Genomic DNA, 18,803 nt, shown 5'->3' on the forward strand with positions numbered 1-18,803 from the left:
AAACTACTGGATGGTTTATTAATATCTTGTTTTTTACCTCCCTTAACTACTTCATCAATGTCTCTTGGGTTCTTCCTTTTTCAAATCGATCATGCTCCTTCTTATGGTGATAACCTCTTCTAAATTGATATACTTTTGGACTTGTGTCATCAACTCACCCATATTGTGATTGGGGGTTTCTTTCCTAACAAATTTAAGAAATCCCTAATTGGTTGAAGAGTTGTTGTCAAAGCCACTACTGCTACCTCGTAATCTAAGTTTTGGATTTCTAAAGTTGCATTGAGAAAGTAGCGAAATGCTTTATAAACTGATAGTCCATCTAAAAAAAAAAACCCAATTAAGTTGAGTTTTAGAGTTTGGTATCACATCCTGTCATTCCCCTTTAGAGTCACTGCAAATGCTTGACACATGATTGCATCAAGCACAACTTGCAATTGCATCAATACTCTTTTGTAAAAGGGAGGGTCTAAGGATTTTGTTGATGTCTCCCCTATGGAGAGATAGTTGCACTCCCTTTCACTAGTTTCTCTAGTTAGTTAATTTTCTTGAACTTTTCCTCAAGATCCTGGGATCGCTACTTATAAATACCCACATTGTTAGCATCTTCTATCGTTTGGTATGGTCTGATACCTTTACAACAACTTCTTATGATATCATTGCCTTCCCACTAGGTGCTGCCTCTATCTAGGTGGCTTCTGAAGCACGTTCTATATAATCCTTTTTTTTTTTTTTTATGTAGGGTCATATTGAATATGTAATCCATGCTCTTTTTAGGAGCACACTTGATGATGAGTTGGTTGTTGGGGTGGAATGAATTGATTGGGGTGATTGATCCCCAATAATAAATTCTAACTTGAAATTATGTGGCATGGTCATGATCAAAGATAGAAATCCTTCTATTTCCCACAAATGACGCCAGCTGTTACTGCTAAAAATTGGCTAATTAATGTAGACTAACCTTTGATTATGACCACCTACATGGAATCAAATAAGAGAGGCTTGAAGGAGCTGAGGTGTGCTTTGAGGTATCGCTCTAATGCCTAATTCAGGGACTATGGGAGGATAAGATGCAACATTAAGAAACAGTGGATGAGAATGAAACACTTACCTTTTCTTCGGATGTCCTTTTATAGTTGAGGATAACATGCACCTATTAAATTTGAGATTTATTAACTAGTTATTTTGATAGTGGGAAATTTCATCTTGGTTTAATGGTAAAAATTGAAAATTAATTGTAAAACCTTGATTTTTTCCTCTTATTAATTTGCTTTTCCAATTTTTTTTATTTCATATCAATAAGTAATTTTTTTAAAAGGAATATTTGTCAATTGTCATCTCACACAAGCTCAGTAGAGTTTGTGCAATTTTATTTTTATTTCATATCAATAAGTAATTTTTTTAAAAGGAATATTTGTCAATTGTCATCTCACACAAGCTCAGTAGAATTTGTGCAATTTTATTTTTATTTCATATCAACAAGTAATTTTTTTAAAAGGAATATTTGTCAATTGTCATCTCACACAAGCTCAGTAGAGTTTGTGCAATATCTCTCAAAAATGATTTTATGAAATAATGTGAGAGATGATAATGAAAATGATCTTTGATTCAAATATGTAATATTCACTAAGTGTATTTCAAAGATCTAAGACTCAAATAATATCTCCAAAGTATATTTCAACATTAAAGTGTAGGAAATAATGATGATTAACTTTTCAAAAATATTTTTCAATAAGTACAAAGACTAGCTTTGAATCTTGCAATGAGTGTGCAAAGATTCCCAAGTTATAGAGAGTTTTCCCAACAATATTTATCAATGAAATAGTATGGGAAAGACTCAAGCTCACTCTCCAAAAATTAATTTACAAATATGAATGAATGGGATAATATAAGCTTTAAGGAATGAAATATATGATGCTTACAATGTAGAGTACTCAATCTAATTTCAAGTTGCAATGACTTTACAAGTGAAGAAGATGAACTAAATGCTCTCTTTCTATAATGATAAAAACAAGTAGATATGAGGAAGAGATTGAATATATGCTTAAATATGTAAGAGTATATGAAAATATAGCACAAAAATTTTAGAGAGAATTTCTAGCTAATCAACCATCTAATCATGCTTTGGAATGACCTATATATAGAGTTCCCAAAAATTATAATCGTTGGGGACACGCTCGTCATTTTAGAAAAGATTAATTGGAAAAATAATGGCATTTAGTGCTAAAAAAATTGGACAACCCGAGAGGGTCGGTCGACTGACCACATGAAAATTTAAGCTTTTCAAAGAGGTCGGTCGGCTGGCCAAAGCGTCAGTCGGCTGACCCGTGTAATTTTAAAAATATTCTGAGAGGCGTAGTTGACTGAGGATGTGGTCGGCTGGCTGAGCCAAAGGCGATTTTTGAACCTTTGTAGGTTCGGTCAGCTAAGGCTTAAATTAGTTTATTTTGGCTAGTCGGTTGAGCATGTAAAAATGACTGAGTATAATGACCGGTTGACTGAGGGAGCTATATTCATTTTGGGTCAGTCGGCCAAGACTTTGTAAACAAGCCAGATATGAAGAGTCGGTCGACTGAGGAGTTTATAAAGCTCAATGGTCGGTTGACCGAGGACTTTGAAAAACCAAGATTTGCCCTGATTTTGACCTTAAAAATTTTACCCCTATATGTATGAGTACGACCTTTTAAGTGAATGGTTTTTCCATGAAAATTTAAGTTTCCTAAGGTTAGTCTATGATCCTGGGTTTTAACTTATCAATTTCATCATGCATGATATGCATTATTACAAATTAAAATATTAAATGAAATTACAAATGAAATAATATATGTCTTCTTTCTTCTTCGCTTTTCTATCTTCCATGGAATACGTCAGACTGTATTCTTCAAGTCCCTTCTGACTTTCATTTTTCCTTTTCCTTATGTGTGTACTGAAATATAAACTTATTGACATTCTAAATACACACATAAGATACGAGTGGTTTGTTATAATCAAAACGGGATCAAATTCAAAAAATCAACAAACATCGCCAACTGTTGTTGCTAAAAATTGGCTAATTGATGTAGACTAACCTTTGATTACGACCACCTGCATGGAATCGAATAAGAGAGACTTGAAGGAGTTGAGGTGTGCTTCGAGGTATCGCTCTAATGCCTAAGTCAGGGACTATGGGAGGATAAGATGCAACATTAAGAAAGAGTGGATGAGAATGAAACGCTTACCTTCTATGTCCCTTTTATAATTGAGGATAACATGCTCCTATTAAATTTAACATTTATTTACTGGTTATTTTGATAGTGGGGATTTCATCTTGATTTAATGGTAATAATTGGAAATTAATTATAAAACCTTGTTTTTTTCATCTTATTAATTTGTTTTTCCAATTTTTTTTTTATTTCATATCATTAAGTAATTTTTTTTTAAGGAATATTTGTTAATTGTCATCTCACCCGGCAAGAAATGTGGATAGGAATGGAGGCAGGACCAGTGGACCACCGACAACAAAACCCATATATAAGAAAACGGGTCGGGTCGCCAGCAGAAACGAAGCGGTTAAGAGAGACGAAGCCCAGCAAATCTCTGATTCAATTTGCTTTTGTCATATTTGTTCATTTAATCTGAGCAGATAAAACGGAAGAGACAAGAGGGGAGAGAGACGCACACAGTAGGCTTCTTCTTCTTCTTCTTCTTCTTCTTCTTCCTCTTCTTCTAACTTGGCGGTTGTTGGTTCTGTTGTTTCAGCTCTACTAATACATTGCATTTCTGCTGGGTTGAATTCGCAGGTGAAATGGCGAGTGCGGTGAACGAGAGCTCCAAGGAAGAAGTCACCTTGGAACTCCCAGCTCCTCCTGGCTGGAAGAAGAAGGTCTCTCTCTCGCTCTCTATCTACTTTATTCAACATTATATGTGTTTTTCCTGCGCTTTCTTTTTGAGTCAATGTACTCTGCGAGCTTTAATTTTGTTTAATTGTGGGAATTTGACCTGGGTATGTTCGTTTTTGTAAGCTGTTTCGTTTCTGCGCTTGAATTTGGTTCAGTAGTTATGGTTTCAGCTAGGGCTTGTGGGAGTGCCTCGTATTTCTGTCCAATTGCTCTTACTTGTGCTTCGTTGCTGGGAATTTTTTGGTACGTTCTGGGTTGCTGTTTTATCTCTGTGTTCTTCTGTTAGGGTTTCCGAAGAAAGGGCTTAAAATTAATATTCACTATATTGACGATACAGAAAGAATGGGGAAAAAAACTCGGATTCAATTGTCAACTTCTCCTATGTGTAATAGGGTTCAATGCGGATTGGAGCCATGGCACATGACCTCATAAAACCAACCCTCCTTTTAGTTGTATATAGAGAGAGGGGGGTTTTCAGGATGCTGATATTATTACCATGGGATTCTCTTTCTTCCTTCCAGCGAAAGTATTTTTATTATTATTAAAAATGCTCTTAAATAAATACTAAAATTTGAAGACTTGTAGTTGGTTATATCTGTGTCTCGGATGGAGCGCATTCAACACTTAAGCACATTTTGAATGGAAATTTCTGGAATTACATCATTTATATCTTCAAAGAGGCAACTTCTTTGATTGCTTTTTTTTTTTTTTCCTTTCAATTTTAAATAGTAGTTTAGATTTACCCATTTCCTCTTTCCTGTCAAATTTGGGTTGTAGGAGAAAACATAGCAACAAGGTACACATAGAGAAGCAAATATTCCTATTATGACTCTAGATGACATGCTATAAGTAGAAAACATCAAGTAAGAACAACATTAGTTTTAGGAACATGCACATGCAGAAAGGAATGACTGGGCAATCAAGTAACTTTCTCTTCTTCCTTTTAGAAATACCATTTTGACAAGGAGTATATGCTCCAGCAGTTTCATGAATAATCCTTGATTTGGACAAAATATAATGAATTTATTTTTGAATAAGCTCATGTGCATTGTTGGAAAGGGATATCTTAACATGAATGCCGAGTTTGATTCGTTACTTCATTAATGAATTGGACAAAAACAGTGAGGAACTCAGACCTATCTTTTATAACTAAGTCATACGAGAAAAATCATCCATATAACACACAAATATCGATGATAAAATCTCGAGCCTGTTGCAGATCCCAGATATCTGAATGAATAATAATACGTAAGGATGTGGTGCAAGGTTCAACCTAGGACAAAAGGAAAACTTACCATGCTTCCCCTGTTGACTACCTTGACATTTAAAAGCTTGAAAAAGTTGCCGAATTTTGGATGATCCACACGAATATGTCATTTTTTCCGAAACGTCATTTGAAGAAAACCGAGATGGCATGCCAGGCGTTACCACCGCCTCCTCTAATATAATGTAGCCCATATTTCTCAAGCTCTCAAATGTTTTTCTTCATATGGTGATGATCCTGGGTATTAGTGGGTACGCAATAAGAAGGTTAATGTGATAATGTGACTGAGCAATTGCGAAACATGGTTAGTAACTCAGAGATAACAAATTCAAAGGAAACTTAGGCATGTAGGGTATAGAGGAAAGAGGAACAGAAAGATACTGGATCTCCATAAATAGAAATAGAGGTTACTGTACTATCAATGCAGGAAATATTGAGTAATGAATGCTAATCTTCTAGAATTGGTCAGATCTACCTGTCGTATGTGATGAGGCACCAAAATCAATTATCCATGGATTGGATGATGAAGTTAAAAACCCTGCAAGCCTAAATGCCACAGTTTCGCTAGAGGATGTTGAAGGCTTAGCTTGGAGAGCTGCTGGAGCATGTGGACCAAAATGTTAAACTCCTTAGAGTGGTGTACTAGAAGAATCTATGTTAGTATCAGTGTATCACCATTGGTAAAAGACTTGTTGTCCCTAGCTTGTTTTCCGCAAAGATCCCAGCATCGATCAACATTCTGGTTTTCCTTTTCACTATGGAAATATGAAACCACAATGACCAAGACCCCTACCAAAGTCAACGCCTGACAAACTAAATGTTGTATTCTGCACATTCACATTAGCACTGAAAATGATCAAGCACGAAATAGGCTAAGAAGTCAACCAGAAACCCTCACACTTGGAAAATTAACAGATAATAAGTTGAGCGAAAAATGCAATTGAACAAAAAAAGAAAAAGTAAAAAATAAAAAACTGAGAATTTGCACTGCCTGAACCTGCACCATACAACAGCCAAAGTGGTAGGTCCAGCACAGGTGACATACAACAGCACAATCCTGAAATCTTGTAGGTATTGTGGACATGAAATCTAAAAAACTAGGCACAAATAAGCCACAAACACAAACAGCTGCTACATCACATTGAAGCAAGCATAATCTGGAAAGAGAGCATGCTAAGGCTTTATTAGTAAGTCACAGCCACAACTAACATTTCCACATCATAACCAGCTGGGTCAAACGGCGACAGCTGCACAGCACTTGGATTGACCATACTTATAACTACAGGTAGACTGAATGATAAATACAAAATCGGAAAAGACCCCAAACAGCAGCTCAAATTCTCTGATCGATCACACACAGCAGCACACGTATCAAATGATATGCATGAAACCTTCAAGAATATGGAAATGATTCTTACCAAACATAGAACACATTGAAACCAGCAGAGACACTTCCAGGAACCAGCTGTGATAGTGTGATGCTGCCAAAAGAGAGGCATCAAGCACAGTGACTGCAAGTTATTTTACACAAATTGCAAAATTCACATCATATGCAATCCATGAACAGGCTGCACCGGCCAAGAGATGTATAGTTAAAAGTCAATAGGTGAAAGAAAGCCCTAAATGATTATCAGACTAGAGAACAATTTTTTATCTAAGAATAGGGAATAAAGAGAAAAGAAGGAAGAAGAGATACTAAACAGTTGGAATAAACAGTGCATGAAGGTTGGTACTATGGACAGTAATTGCAAACAGTGAACAAAAATGAGACAGGAATTAAAGATTGAAGCTTTTCTCTGATACCATGTTATGTGCTTGAGAAGTTCAACTTGATCATCTAGATGATATGTGAGTTTACATTATGGCAAGAAAGGAGAAGAAAAGAAATAGAAGAAATTGTGAGAGCAGGTTCAGTTCACAGAAAAGTTAATTCTTATAGACCAGCTAGTTATTAGTGTCCCTAAAACTGAAAGATAATAATTCCCTAAACAATTAACTGTTGCCACTCATTGTCTGTTCCGTTAGTGGTAATGGTTTCTAGGAGAGGTGGATTGTTTGTGTTTATAGGTCCACTGAGTCTACTTTGAGAGGGTTTTTTTTTGAATCGAGTTTGCCAATTCATTTGGTTTTTGTAGACTGACGTGGTGTTTGGGGGTGATTTCAATGTTGTTCATACCCATAATTAATTTTTTATTTTATTTTATTGTGTTACATGAGGGTGGGGGACTGAGGGGTTGGGGTGAAGTTGGTCTTGAATACCAGTTGTATGACGAGCTTTACTTAATTAATTAATTAATTCATTATTATCTGTCTTTCATATTTTTTCCTTGTAGTTCTACTTCTATGGTGGGTTTTAGAAAAAAAAAGGAGGGCGTATGTGGTGGGTATATTGATGTCATTAAGAATATGTATGATGGAGTAACTAGGGAATCTCCAATCACAATAGGTGTTCATCAAGGATTTGCTTTGAGCCCTTATCTTTTTGCTCTAGTGATGGATGAGCTTACTAGGAGTACCCAAAATGAGGTGCCAGGGTGCATTTTTTTTTGCATGATATTGTCTTGATTGATGAAACTAGGGGTGAAGTAGAATTTAAGTTAGAATTACGGAGAGAAGTTTTAGAATCTAGAGGCTTTAGGATAAGTAAAAATAAGACAAAATATATGAAATGTGATTTCAGTCATAGTAGGAGGAATACTCGAGAAAAGGTTAAACTTGATGGTCAAGAAATCAATAATGCTAGTAGATTTTGATACCTTTGATCTATTATGCAAGCTAAAGCAAAAATTGAAGAAGGTGTAACGCATAGAGTTAAAGTAGGTTGGGTCAAACCGAGATGTGCTTCTAGTGTGATATGTGATTGTAGAATGCCTTTAAATTAAAAGGGAAGTTCTATAGGGCATTTGTTAGACTAGCTCTACTATATGAAAATCGTTGGGCATCTAAGAAACAACATATCCAAAAAAGTAAAATTGCAAAGATAAAAATGTTAAAATGGATTAGTTGTATAACTTTAAAAGATAAATTAAGGAATGAACATATTCACGATAAGTTAGACATAGCTTCTATAGAAGATAAAATAAAGGAGGGATGACTTGGATGATTTGGGCATTTGCAACATAGACCAAATAGTGCGAGAGTGAGGAGGAGTGAGCTAGTTATTGTGAGAAGCGATAGAAGGGGTAGGGGTAAACCTAAAATAACTAAGAATGAGATAGTAAGGATTTAATAGCCTTGAATTTGTTGAAGGAAATTGCCTGTGATCGTGTAAATTGGATAAAAAGGATTCATGTAGCCGACTCCACTTAGTGGGACTTAAGACTTGGTTTTTTGTTGTCGTGGTATTTTTTCATCTAGGATTGTAATTTCGAGGACCTCCTTTTTCTGTTGGTAAGTTTACTTGGATGCCATCAATGAGATAGACGAGCCTCCATTTGCATTATTAGTATTGTTATTATGATATGTTTATGAAAGTTAGGAATTGCCTAGGTCTATTTTTGATAATTTGCCTGTGATTAAAGATTGTAACTTGGTTAAGTGCGGCCTTAACCATAGAGTAAGGAAAGCTTATTGGCTAGAAAGATCTTTTTGATGTTGAAGAGGTCAAGTTGATTGTGTTTTAGTTAGAGAGAAGGAAGACTTTGTGCATGATGGTTTCATGATTTCTTTTTTCCAGAAGAGTTGGGAGGTGATTGAGGAAGAAATACTAAGGTTCTTTTATGAGTTCCATGGTAATAAGGTGGTTGGGAGGAGTGTGATTTCTACTTCTATTACACTCATTTCAATGTTGTAAGGATTGTAGGTCTATTAGATGGTTACTAGTCTGTGTGAAGTTTTGACTGAGGTGTTAATGTTATTTGGAGGCTTTGGATGGCTTGGGCAAATGTTGTGATGATGGTGCAAAATGAGTTCATTAAGGATAGATTGATGTTGGATGTGTTGTTGGTTGTTAATGAGGTGGTAGATGATGCTAAGAGAAGCAGTGATAGGGGGAGGGGGTTGTTCTTAAATTTTATTTTGAGAAAGTTTTAAGTAGGGTTGCAGGGGCTTATTGAATAAGGTGTAAGAGAACAAGGTTTTGGGTAGGTTGGGGAAATGGATTAAAATTTTCTTTCTATTATGAAATGAGCGGTAAGGATGGTCTTTATCGCACTGGGTGGGATGTTACTATGTTAGTGAAAGTGCTGATTCAGGTTAGCCCCAACATAGACTGATAATAGGGGAAAAAAGGGTTGTGTGGGTTAGCAAAGGTTGTAGGCTGAAGTTTAGTAAAAATAATGGGGCCTTTTGTGTTTACAAGGGGTTGAAGAAGAGGTAGGAAATTGAGCAAGGAGAGGGTAAGTAGAGGCTGTTTTGGCTGTATGTGCAACAGAAACCTGTTACAGTTGTGGGGAATTTTTTTTTTTTTTTTGCAGAAGAATATGAATTCATTAGAATAAGAAGAATGTACAAGAAAGAGAACAAGAAATCATCCACACACAAAAAAAATAAAATAAAATAAAATAAAATAAAAGAGAATAAAAAATAAATTAAAAACAATAATAGAAAACTCAACAATTAGAATAACAAGGCCATCCAATGCCAAAGGATACTAGAAAACCTCACTCCTTTAAAACTACCAGCAAAGCACACCAAGCAAGGCCAAATAATGAATCTTCTCCCATAAAAAAGATGAGTTTTACCTTTTTCCCTATAAATATATGAGCATTTCATTCAATATAAAACTAGCATTTGTAAGTGTGTTTTTAGCAAGTTTAGCCTACTTGCTTCCCTTGCTAAACACATGTCGCATATGGAGGTGTTGATAATGATAGCGTCACTTTAATGTTTACTGCATGATTCTCATTTGCTTACATGATTGCTTACTATATTTGCTTACTTTGCATTTGATGGTTGTGAATGTGTTATTGTGGTGAACCATGGTATACTTTCAGCTGACTAGTTAAACAAGAGCGCTTTAGCTAGTATTGCACGACTCTTCACAATGTTTGTGCCCTTGACAGTTGGTATCAACCCCACAAAACTGCGAAAATTGCACACAACCACAAAGCATGTGCATCCTTCCTTTTACCAAAAGCAGAAAAAGAAGTGGCTATCAAATCCTCCACCGATTCTAGACAAACCCAAATTTCTCCCAATAGACCAAAAAGCTTATCCATATATTCCAAGCAAACAAGTAGAGCAAAAACAAATGAGAAGGATTGTTTTTGTGAGGTTCTTGATGAATTTCATGCAAGGGCTATGAGTAGGCTCGCCAGAGAGGGAGAAATAAGGTGGAAGGGTGTGTTTATGTGCTATGAACAGTAATACATTGTATCAACATTTACACTGATATAGGGGATGAGATGAAGAAGAAAAAACAAGAGGAGAGAATCTAGGCATTCACACAAAGGATCTTTGGCATCACATCCAAGAAAAGAGGCATCACACATCAAGACAAGAATGTTGAATTTCTTTCTTCCCTTGTCAGAACAAATTAAATATAATATTTGTAGGGGGTCAGATGTGGAGACCATGTTCCCTTAGTGCCCAAGTTCAACTAGACTTAAACTTGGGGCTCAAGGCTTTTCTCACAAGACTTGGAAAGTACTTTGCATCGATTGAAATTTCTTATGTATGCCCCAAATTATTAAAATAAGCCTATAACCAAAAGACCCAATTTGGCAACCCAATCCTATAATTGTATTTCAAATTACCAAAATGTCCCTATAGTGGAAACATTAATATAACATTTTAACTTTGTAAATTGTGAATGGTATTTTTTTTCAGCATTATTAATATGTGCTAGTGTTGCATTGGTAAGCATGGGTGAGTTAGGATATTATGGTCATTGGTATGTACTTGGCATATATTATAAATAAAGGGTGAGACCTTTGCTTTGATTAGGTCTTCCATTTTACCCAATTCTTTGACATGGTATCAGAGCATGATTCTAGAACCTAAACCCCAATTCTCACCGCCATCGTGAAAACCAAAGCCTAAATCCACTGCATGTCTACTATCATAGGAGCAATGCTAGCACCACCATTGGCTTGAAAAATAGCCAGCAGATGTCGGAAGCCACAACAATTTCCAGAAAGTTCCTAGACTACATTGCCAGTTTGAGAACACAAAAATACCTTTAGATTTTGCATAACCAACACCATAGCCACCCATAGATATAACATATCTGCTCATCACTTCTAGAGCTCCTCCCATGCGGCCTCACGTGCCGGTCGAAGGTAGGCAAGGGTGTCCCCACATGCCAGCTCATGAAGGTTTTTCTAGGCATGTTTTTGGCTTGAATTCCTTCTATAATGTTCGAATCCCTTTATAAACATATTATTAAAGTTTTGGTGATGTTTTTCGTCCAAAGATATCCCCTTTTTTAGTTGCTTGTGTGTGGCATCCGGGAGATGATTGTTTGGTATTGTGTTAAAGCTTGATACATTGTTGGCCAACAACCTAACAACTTATGCTTTTAGGTAAAGTGGTAATCTAACATACTGCTAGAAGCTGTTAGTCAATGTTTACTGTGTTCATTGGAGACTTAAACGGTGGTATTTGCTGTGCTTGTGATTTGTTTTTCTTTTTCGTTGTGTGCTTGTGGTTTGCTTTGGTTGTTGAAGGTTGTGTGTTTGGATAGTGTCCATGAATTCCACAGGTATGTAATTCGCTGTGTATTTCTGATTTGCTGCCATTTCGAGGTTGTTGTGTGTGTTAGGATGGAGTCCCAAAATCCCAAAAGTATGTTTCCCTCGTCAGTCACTTGTTCAACACTTTGTGAACATCATACTATAGCTATCTCAAATGAGTATTCAAGGTTCTTGTAGTATTAGGCATCCCAACAAGCATCTCATCACATCGGATCTTTTGTTTAGAAGGGAAATCCTACAGTTGGCATGTCATATAGTATCTCTCACACAAGGCCTTGGGTTATTGATTCTACCACCACTGACAATATGACAAGTGTAACTAGCTTCTTTTCTACCCTTCAGTATTCTAAATTCTATCTTGAGTTACTGTTGTTGAATCCACTGCTATTGTCAAGGGGATAGGAATAGTAAATCCTACTTCATCTCTTTTTCTTCTATTTTGTACACTCTGAAATCCCCTTTCAATCTCATATTTGTTAGTAAGATTATAGAGTCACTAAATTGTTGTGTAATCATCTTTCTCAATTTTGTTGTTATTCTGGATCTAAAGACGAGGAAGATGATTGGCATTGGATGTAAGGCTGGTGGACTTACTACTTTGAATCGCTCTTCTCCTACTTCATGCTATGCCTCTGCTACACCACATCAATCCATTGTTGTCTTGATCATCTATCATTGGACAAGTTAAAATAGTTTGTTCTGCTTTTTGCTTCGTGTCTAATCTTGAGTATGAGTCTTGTCAAATGGGAAAACACCATCGTGTTCCCTTTGCTTTTCGAGTCAATAAATGGGCTATTGGTCCTTTCATGTTAGCCGATTTTGATGTTTGAGGGCCCTAATCATGTCACGTCAAAGTTGGCATTTTGATACTTTGTTGCGTTTGTCGATGACTGATCTAAGATGTCTTGGTTGTATTTTATCAAATGAGGACTCAATTTGGTTTTCCAGTCAAGATAGTTTGTGGTGATAATGCTAAGGAGTACTTTAGTGCCCAATTCACTACCTATATGTCAAACTTTGGTATGATCCATAAGTTATCTCATGCCTGCACTGCACAACAATATAGAGTTACAGAGTGGAAAACAGACATTCTCCAAGTCACTTGTACTCTATTGTATCAAATAAATGTCCTTATAGCATTTTGGAGTGATGTTGTATTCACTGCTTGCTTTGTCATCAACATCCTTTGACCTTTACAGAGTGGAAAACAGACATTCTCCAAGTCACTTGTACTCTATTGTATCAAATAAATGTCCTTATAGCATTTTGGAGTGATGTTGTATTCACTGCTTGCTTTGTCATCAACATCCTTTGACCTTGGTGGTAAAATCCCATATTTAGGTGTCTTCTATAAGGCTTCTTTGTTCTCACTTCCTCCTTGTATAGTCGGTTGTGTATCCTTTTTTTATCAACAAACCCCATGAATGGACAAGTTGGATCCTTGTGTTATCAAATGTATCTTTTATTTCCAAATATCAACACCGTGAGCTCCACTAATCTCTTTAGAGGCCTAGCCGTTACGTTGAAGATTTTATTTAGTGACATTGAATTTCCTCCATAAATGATTATTCCCCTTCATGAATCTTAAGATTTTCCTAGGAGGGCCTTATTGAAAGTGTGAAGAGATTTTAGACCCAACACCCTCCTCTTTGCATAGATTGTTTAACCAACGTCCATCTGACGAGATGATATTCAAAATCCTCACAAGTCCCATAGAAATCTCTTTTAAATACTATTTATTAAAGAATTGGGTAAAATGGAAGACCTACTCACAACGATAGGTCTCTCCGTCTATAATTTTTGTCAAGGGCATAAACCAATGACCATAATACCCTTACTCACATTTACATAACACTAGCACATACTAATGTTGATAGAAGGTCATAGATTGTGCCTTGTTAATAGCTTTTAATCTAGGATGTATATACTTCCATAAATAGGAGAGGAGATTTAGCTTACCATGTATAGCTTCCTAAAATCACTCTATGTAAATTAGCTGGCTTACCATATATAGCTTCCTAAGATCGCTCTGTGTAATTAACATGTACAGATTTAAGTTTTTTTGTATAACTGACAGTCTTGCCTATATAATGAAAGACCTTCTCAAAAGAGAGGATAATTCGAACCATTCTGTTATGGTATCAGTGCCATTCCCTAAGTAATCTCAGTCCTAGTTTTCTCAGTCACAGCCTCAGTACTTATGGAGAAGTCAGATAAGGTTTGTGTCAGATTCACTGGCAAAAATTATACTGCTTGGGAGTTTCAATTGGAGACCTTTCTCAAGGGTAAAGAGCTGTGGGGACATAGATGGCAGCAGCAAAGGGGGATCTACTGCAGAAAGGTCTGTGGACGACAAGGCAGCTTGGTTCTATGGAGCCACATCGATTCTTTCTCTGCGTCCTCATAGGTCTGCAAAGGCTATGTGGAATTATCTCAAGCAAGTTTATAACCAAGACAACAACGCTAGGCACTTCTAGCTTGAGTTGGCCATTGCTAACTATACTCAAGGGGATCTATCAGTTCAAGACTACTACTCTGGTTTTCTGATTTTGTGGAATGATTATTCCGACCTTGTTACAACCCCGGTCTCCGCAGAAGGATTGGAGGCAGGATTGGCGACAGTACAACACGTACACAAAACCAGCCAAAGAGACGAATTTCTAATGAAATTGAGGCCTGACTTTGAATCTATTCATGCCTCTCTAGTAAATAGAGATCCTGTTCCGACTTTGGAGGCCTGTTTTGGAGAACTCTGGCGTGAGTAACAACGCCTCAATACTCGGAATATTATGGAGCAGTCTCGTGTTGCTTCTAATACTGTCTCGGTTGCCTATGCTGCTCATGGCAAGGGGAAGGGTCATGACATGAGCACCACACAGTGCTATAGTTGCAAGAAATATGGCCATATTGCCCCTAGCTGTCCTCAGAAATTTTGTAATTACTGCAAGCAGCTGCCAGCCAGGGCACATTATTAAGGATTGTACTATTCGTCCTTCATGCTGCAACAAGGTCTATCATGCTGTTGTTACTGGTGACTTACAGCCAGCTATGCCTGCTGCCACTGCTGCAACTTCTGCTGTTGCTTTACAGCCTCCAGCACCTTTTCTAACACGAGAAACGGTGCAAGAAATGATTGTGAGTGCATTTTCAGCGTTGGGTCTTCAAGGTACTGGTTCTTCATCTCCCTCTTGGATCTTAGATTTGGGTGCTTCTAATCATATGACTAATTCTCTCCATGGTTTAAGTAATGTCAGAGAATATTGTGGCTCGTCACATATTCAAACAGCCAATGGTAGTGCTCTACCCATTGTGGCAGTTGGTGATGTATCTTCTTTCTTTAAGGATGTTCTTGTATCGCCTAATCTCTCTGTGAATTTAGTTTCTGTTGGCCAGCTTGTGGATCAAAATTTTGATGTACATTTTACTGATGGTGGTTGTGTTGTGCAGGATTAGACGTCAGGGCAGTTGATAGCGATGGGACCTAAGCATGGACATCTCTTTTCTCGACAACTACCTGTTCCACGAAGCTTACCTTCTTTCTCTGTACTGTCTTTACTTTGTAATAAGTCTTAGAGTGTCAAATGAAGTCTAGCATAAGCTCCTTGGTCATCCTAATTCTAGGGTTTTATCTTATTTGTTAAAATCTGGTCTATTGAATAATAAAGAGCATTCTTCTTCCACTATGTTTCCTGATTGTGCAACTTGTAAACTTGGCAAAAGTAAGACTTTACCCTTTCCTTTTGAAGGAAGTAGAACCACCCACAGTTTTGAGATCGTTCATAGTGATGTCTGGGGTATTAGTCCTATTATTTTTCATGCTCAATGCAAATATTTTGTGACATTTGTCGATGACTACAGCAGATATACATGGGTGTATTTCTTGCGGCACAAATCAGAAGTTTTTCATATGTTCAAACTGTTCTTAGCTCTTGTTGACACTCAATTTTCAGCTGCTGTTAAAATTATTCGGTCTGACTCAAGTTGGGAATATATGTCTCATGAGTTCCAATCTTTCTTGCAAGCTAAAGGTACTAACTCTCAACAGTCTTGTCCATATACTCCACAACAAAATGGGGTAGTTGAACGAGAGAATCGTCATCTTTTAGATGTTGTTCGGATCATGCTCATTGAGTCTTCAGTTCCTCCTACGTTTTGGGGTAGAAGCACTTACCACAGCAACCTTTCTTACAAATAGACTTCCTTCCCAAGTTTTGGATTTCGAGTCTTCATATTTCAGGCTTTATCATCACAATCCTACCTATACAAATCCTCACATTTTTGGGTGTGTATGCTTTATTCATTTTCCCCTGCCAGACAATCAAGCTTTCTGCTCAATCCATCCATTGTGCCTTCTTGGGATATAGTGTCACACAAAAGGGTTATTTATGCTATGATCCAAACTCTAATCGGGTTCGCATTTCAAGGAATGTGCTCTTTTTTGAAAATCAATGGTTCTTTCCTATGTCTTCCTCACCAGAGTCTTCGGTTGCTTTCTTGCCTTCTTTTGATGACACTTTTAGTGCTCCTAGTACTCATTTTGAAAGGTTCCAGCCAGGCATGGTATACTAGCGGAGTCCTCTAGTGCTGCCCCCTTCTGCTCCTGTCTTGCCATTTGCTCCTTTGCGCCGCTCCTCTAGAGGACCTGACCATTATGGATTCCTGTCATGTATGGCAGGTATTACTACTTCTGCATTGTTTGCCACTCTATCTTCTATTGCTTTTCCAACGGTTACTCACAGGCAGTCAAAGAGAAATGCTAACAACAGGCCATGCAGGAGGAACTATGTGCTCTTGAGGCTAATAAGACTTGGGAAGTGGTGGATTGCCCTGCAGGTGTGACTCCACTTGGATGTAAGTGGGTCTATTCTATTAAGGTTAAGTCTGATGGTAGTTTGGGCAGGTATAAAGCCCGCTTAGTAGCTCTTGGAAATAATCAAGAATATGGAGTAAATTACGAGGAAACTTTTTCTCCGGTGGCCAAAATGACCACCATCCGCACAATTTTGGCTATTGCCGCTTCTCAAAATTGGGGTTTGCACTAAATGGGTGTGAAGAACGCCTTTCTTCACGAGGATCTCAAGGAAGATGTTTATATGCGTGCTCTTGCAGGTTTACTTTCCACCCCTACTTGGCAATGTGCAAGTTGCGTCGCTCCTTGTGTGGTCTCAAACAGGCCTCTCATGCATGGTATGCAAAATTTACTTCTACCCTACTCAAGTTTGCTTTTCTCCAAAGCAAGTATGATGCATCATTGTTTCTTCGCAAAACTGAGATTGGTGTTGTCATTCTCTTGGTGTATGTTGACGACATAATCATCACGGGTACTGACTTGGTTTTGATCTCCCAATTAAAGCAGCATTTATAGGACTCTTTTCACATGAAGGATCTGAGATCTCTTACGTATTTTCTTGGTCTAGAAATTATTGTTGGTTCACATGGTATTTTTCTGTCACGGCACAAGTATGCCCAGGATTTGGTGGCTGCTGCTGGTCTCCAGGACTCTACCCCTCATGATACTTCCATGGAACTTAATCTCAAGCTGCGCAAAGAAGAGGGTGACTTGTTATCAGACCTTGTAGCCTATCGTACGCTGGTTGGTAGCTTGGTCTATCTTACAATTTCTAGACCTGATATTTCCTAGGCACCTTCATATGGTTGTAGTTCGACGAATCATTCTCTATGCCCATGGCACAACTTTGCGGGGACTTTCCTATCCTTCTGGTACTTCACTTGATCTTGTAGCATATAGTGATGCTGATTATGTCAGGTGTAGTTACACTCGACATTCTACTACGAGTTGGTGTATGTTTCTTAATCTGGCTCTTATTTCTTGGAAAAGCAAGAAACAGGACCATGTTTCTAAGCCCTCTGAGTCCAAATATAGGGCCACGTCCCAAGCTTGCGTTGAGATACATTGGCTCCGAGGGCTATTGGCTGAACTTGGATTCTCTCTAGGTGGTCCGACCTCTCTTCATGCGGATAATACTAGTGCCATTCCCATTTCAGCCAATCCCATCTTCCATGAACGCACTAAACATATCGAGGTTGATTGCCACTTCATCCGTGAGGCGTTTGAAGCTCAAACTATCTCTCTTCCTCATGTGTCTAGCAATCTTCAAGTGGCAGATATTTTCTCCAAGGTTCTCACACGGCAACGACATAATTTTCTTACAAACAAATTGATGCTTATGGATAACCCGCTTCAATTTAAGGGGGGGTGTCAATAGAAGGCCATAACTTATGCCTTGTTAATAGCTATTAATCTAGGCTGTATATACTTTCATAAATAGGAGAGGAGATTTAGCTTACGATGTATAGCTTCCTAAAATCATTTTATGTAAATTAGCTGGCTTACCATATATAGCTTCCTAAGATCACTCTTGTGTAATTAACATGTACAAATTTAAGTTTTTTTGTATAACTTGCAGTCTTGCCTATATAATGAAAGACCTTCTCAAAAGAGAGGATAATTCGAACCATTTTGTTAACTAATAATGCTAAATGACCTGGCCATAGATATTATATGCTCTTAGCTTGTTATAAATGAATTTAGCATGAGCAACACCCATCCCAACCACCCCCCCAAAAGGGGAAAAAAGCTTTAGTGATTAATTCAGCAAGCTGCAAATCAGACTTCATATGAGTGATCATAATGAGCTTCTACACAAGTTTCTCTTGAACAAAGTGGTAATCAACTACGATGTGGTTTTTTTTTTTTTGCTTATAAAGGACCGTGTTGGAGGCAATATGAATAGAAGCTTGATTATCACATATCAACTTCATAAAATGAGAATGTGGAAAACCGAGCTCTTCCAACATGTTCTTCAACCAAACAAGTTCACAAGTTGTGTGAGCAATGGCCTTATAGACTCAGAAATTCACCTGGCTACCAACAAAGATACAACTCACGGTTGTGGATCTTCTTTTGGAAAGTGACCCAATCCAACTTGCATTTGTACATCCCAAAATATAAGTGTAACCCAATCTTGATATAAGAGACCTCTCACTGTAGCACCTCACATATATCTC

The 18,803-nt window shown here is 37.5% G+C and overlaps 1 protein-coding gene across 1 annotated transcript in view; it reads left to right on the forward strand.

Moving 5' to 3' along the window:
* Nucleotides 1-3,533: 3,533 nt before the first annotated feature.
* Nucleotides 3,534-18,803, forward strand: part of LOC131157066 (methyl-CpG-binding domain-containing protein 11-like) — a 64,338-nt gene continuing 49,068 nt past the window's right edge. The window contains exons 1-2 of the mRNA XM_058110931.1: nt 3,534-3,658; nt 3,777-3,859. Of these exons, the coding sequence (XP_057966914.1) occupies nt 3,782-3,859 (78 nt within the window). The 5' untranslated portion in view covers nt 3,534-3,658; nt 3,777-3,781. The remainder of the gene's footprint in view (nt 3,659-3,776; nt 3,860-18,803) is intronic.

The sequence above is a fragment of the Malania oleifera genome, chromosome 6 (assembly GCF_029873635.1).
Source record: "Malania oleifera isolate guangnan ecotype guangnan chromosome 6, ASM2987363v1, whole genome shotgun sequence".
NCBI classification, from domain to species: Eukaryota; Viridiplantae; Streptophyta; class Magnoliopsida; order Santalales; family Ximeniaceae; genus Malania; species Malania oleifera.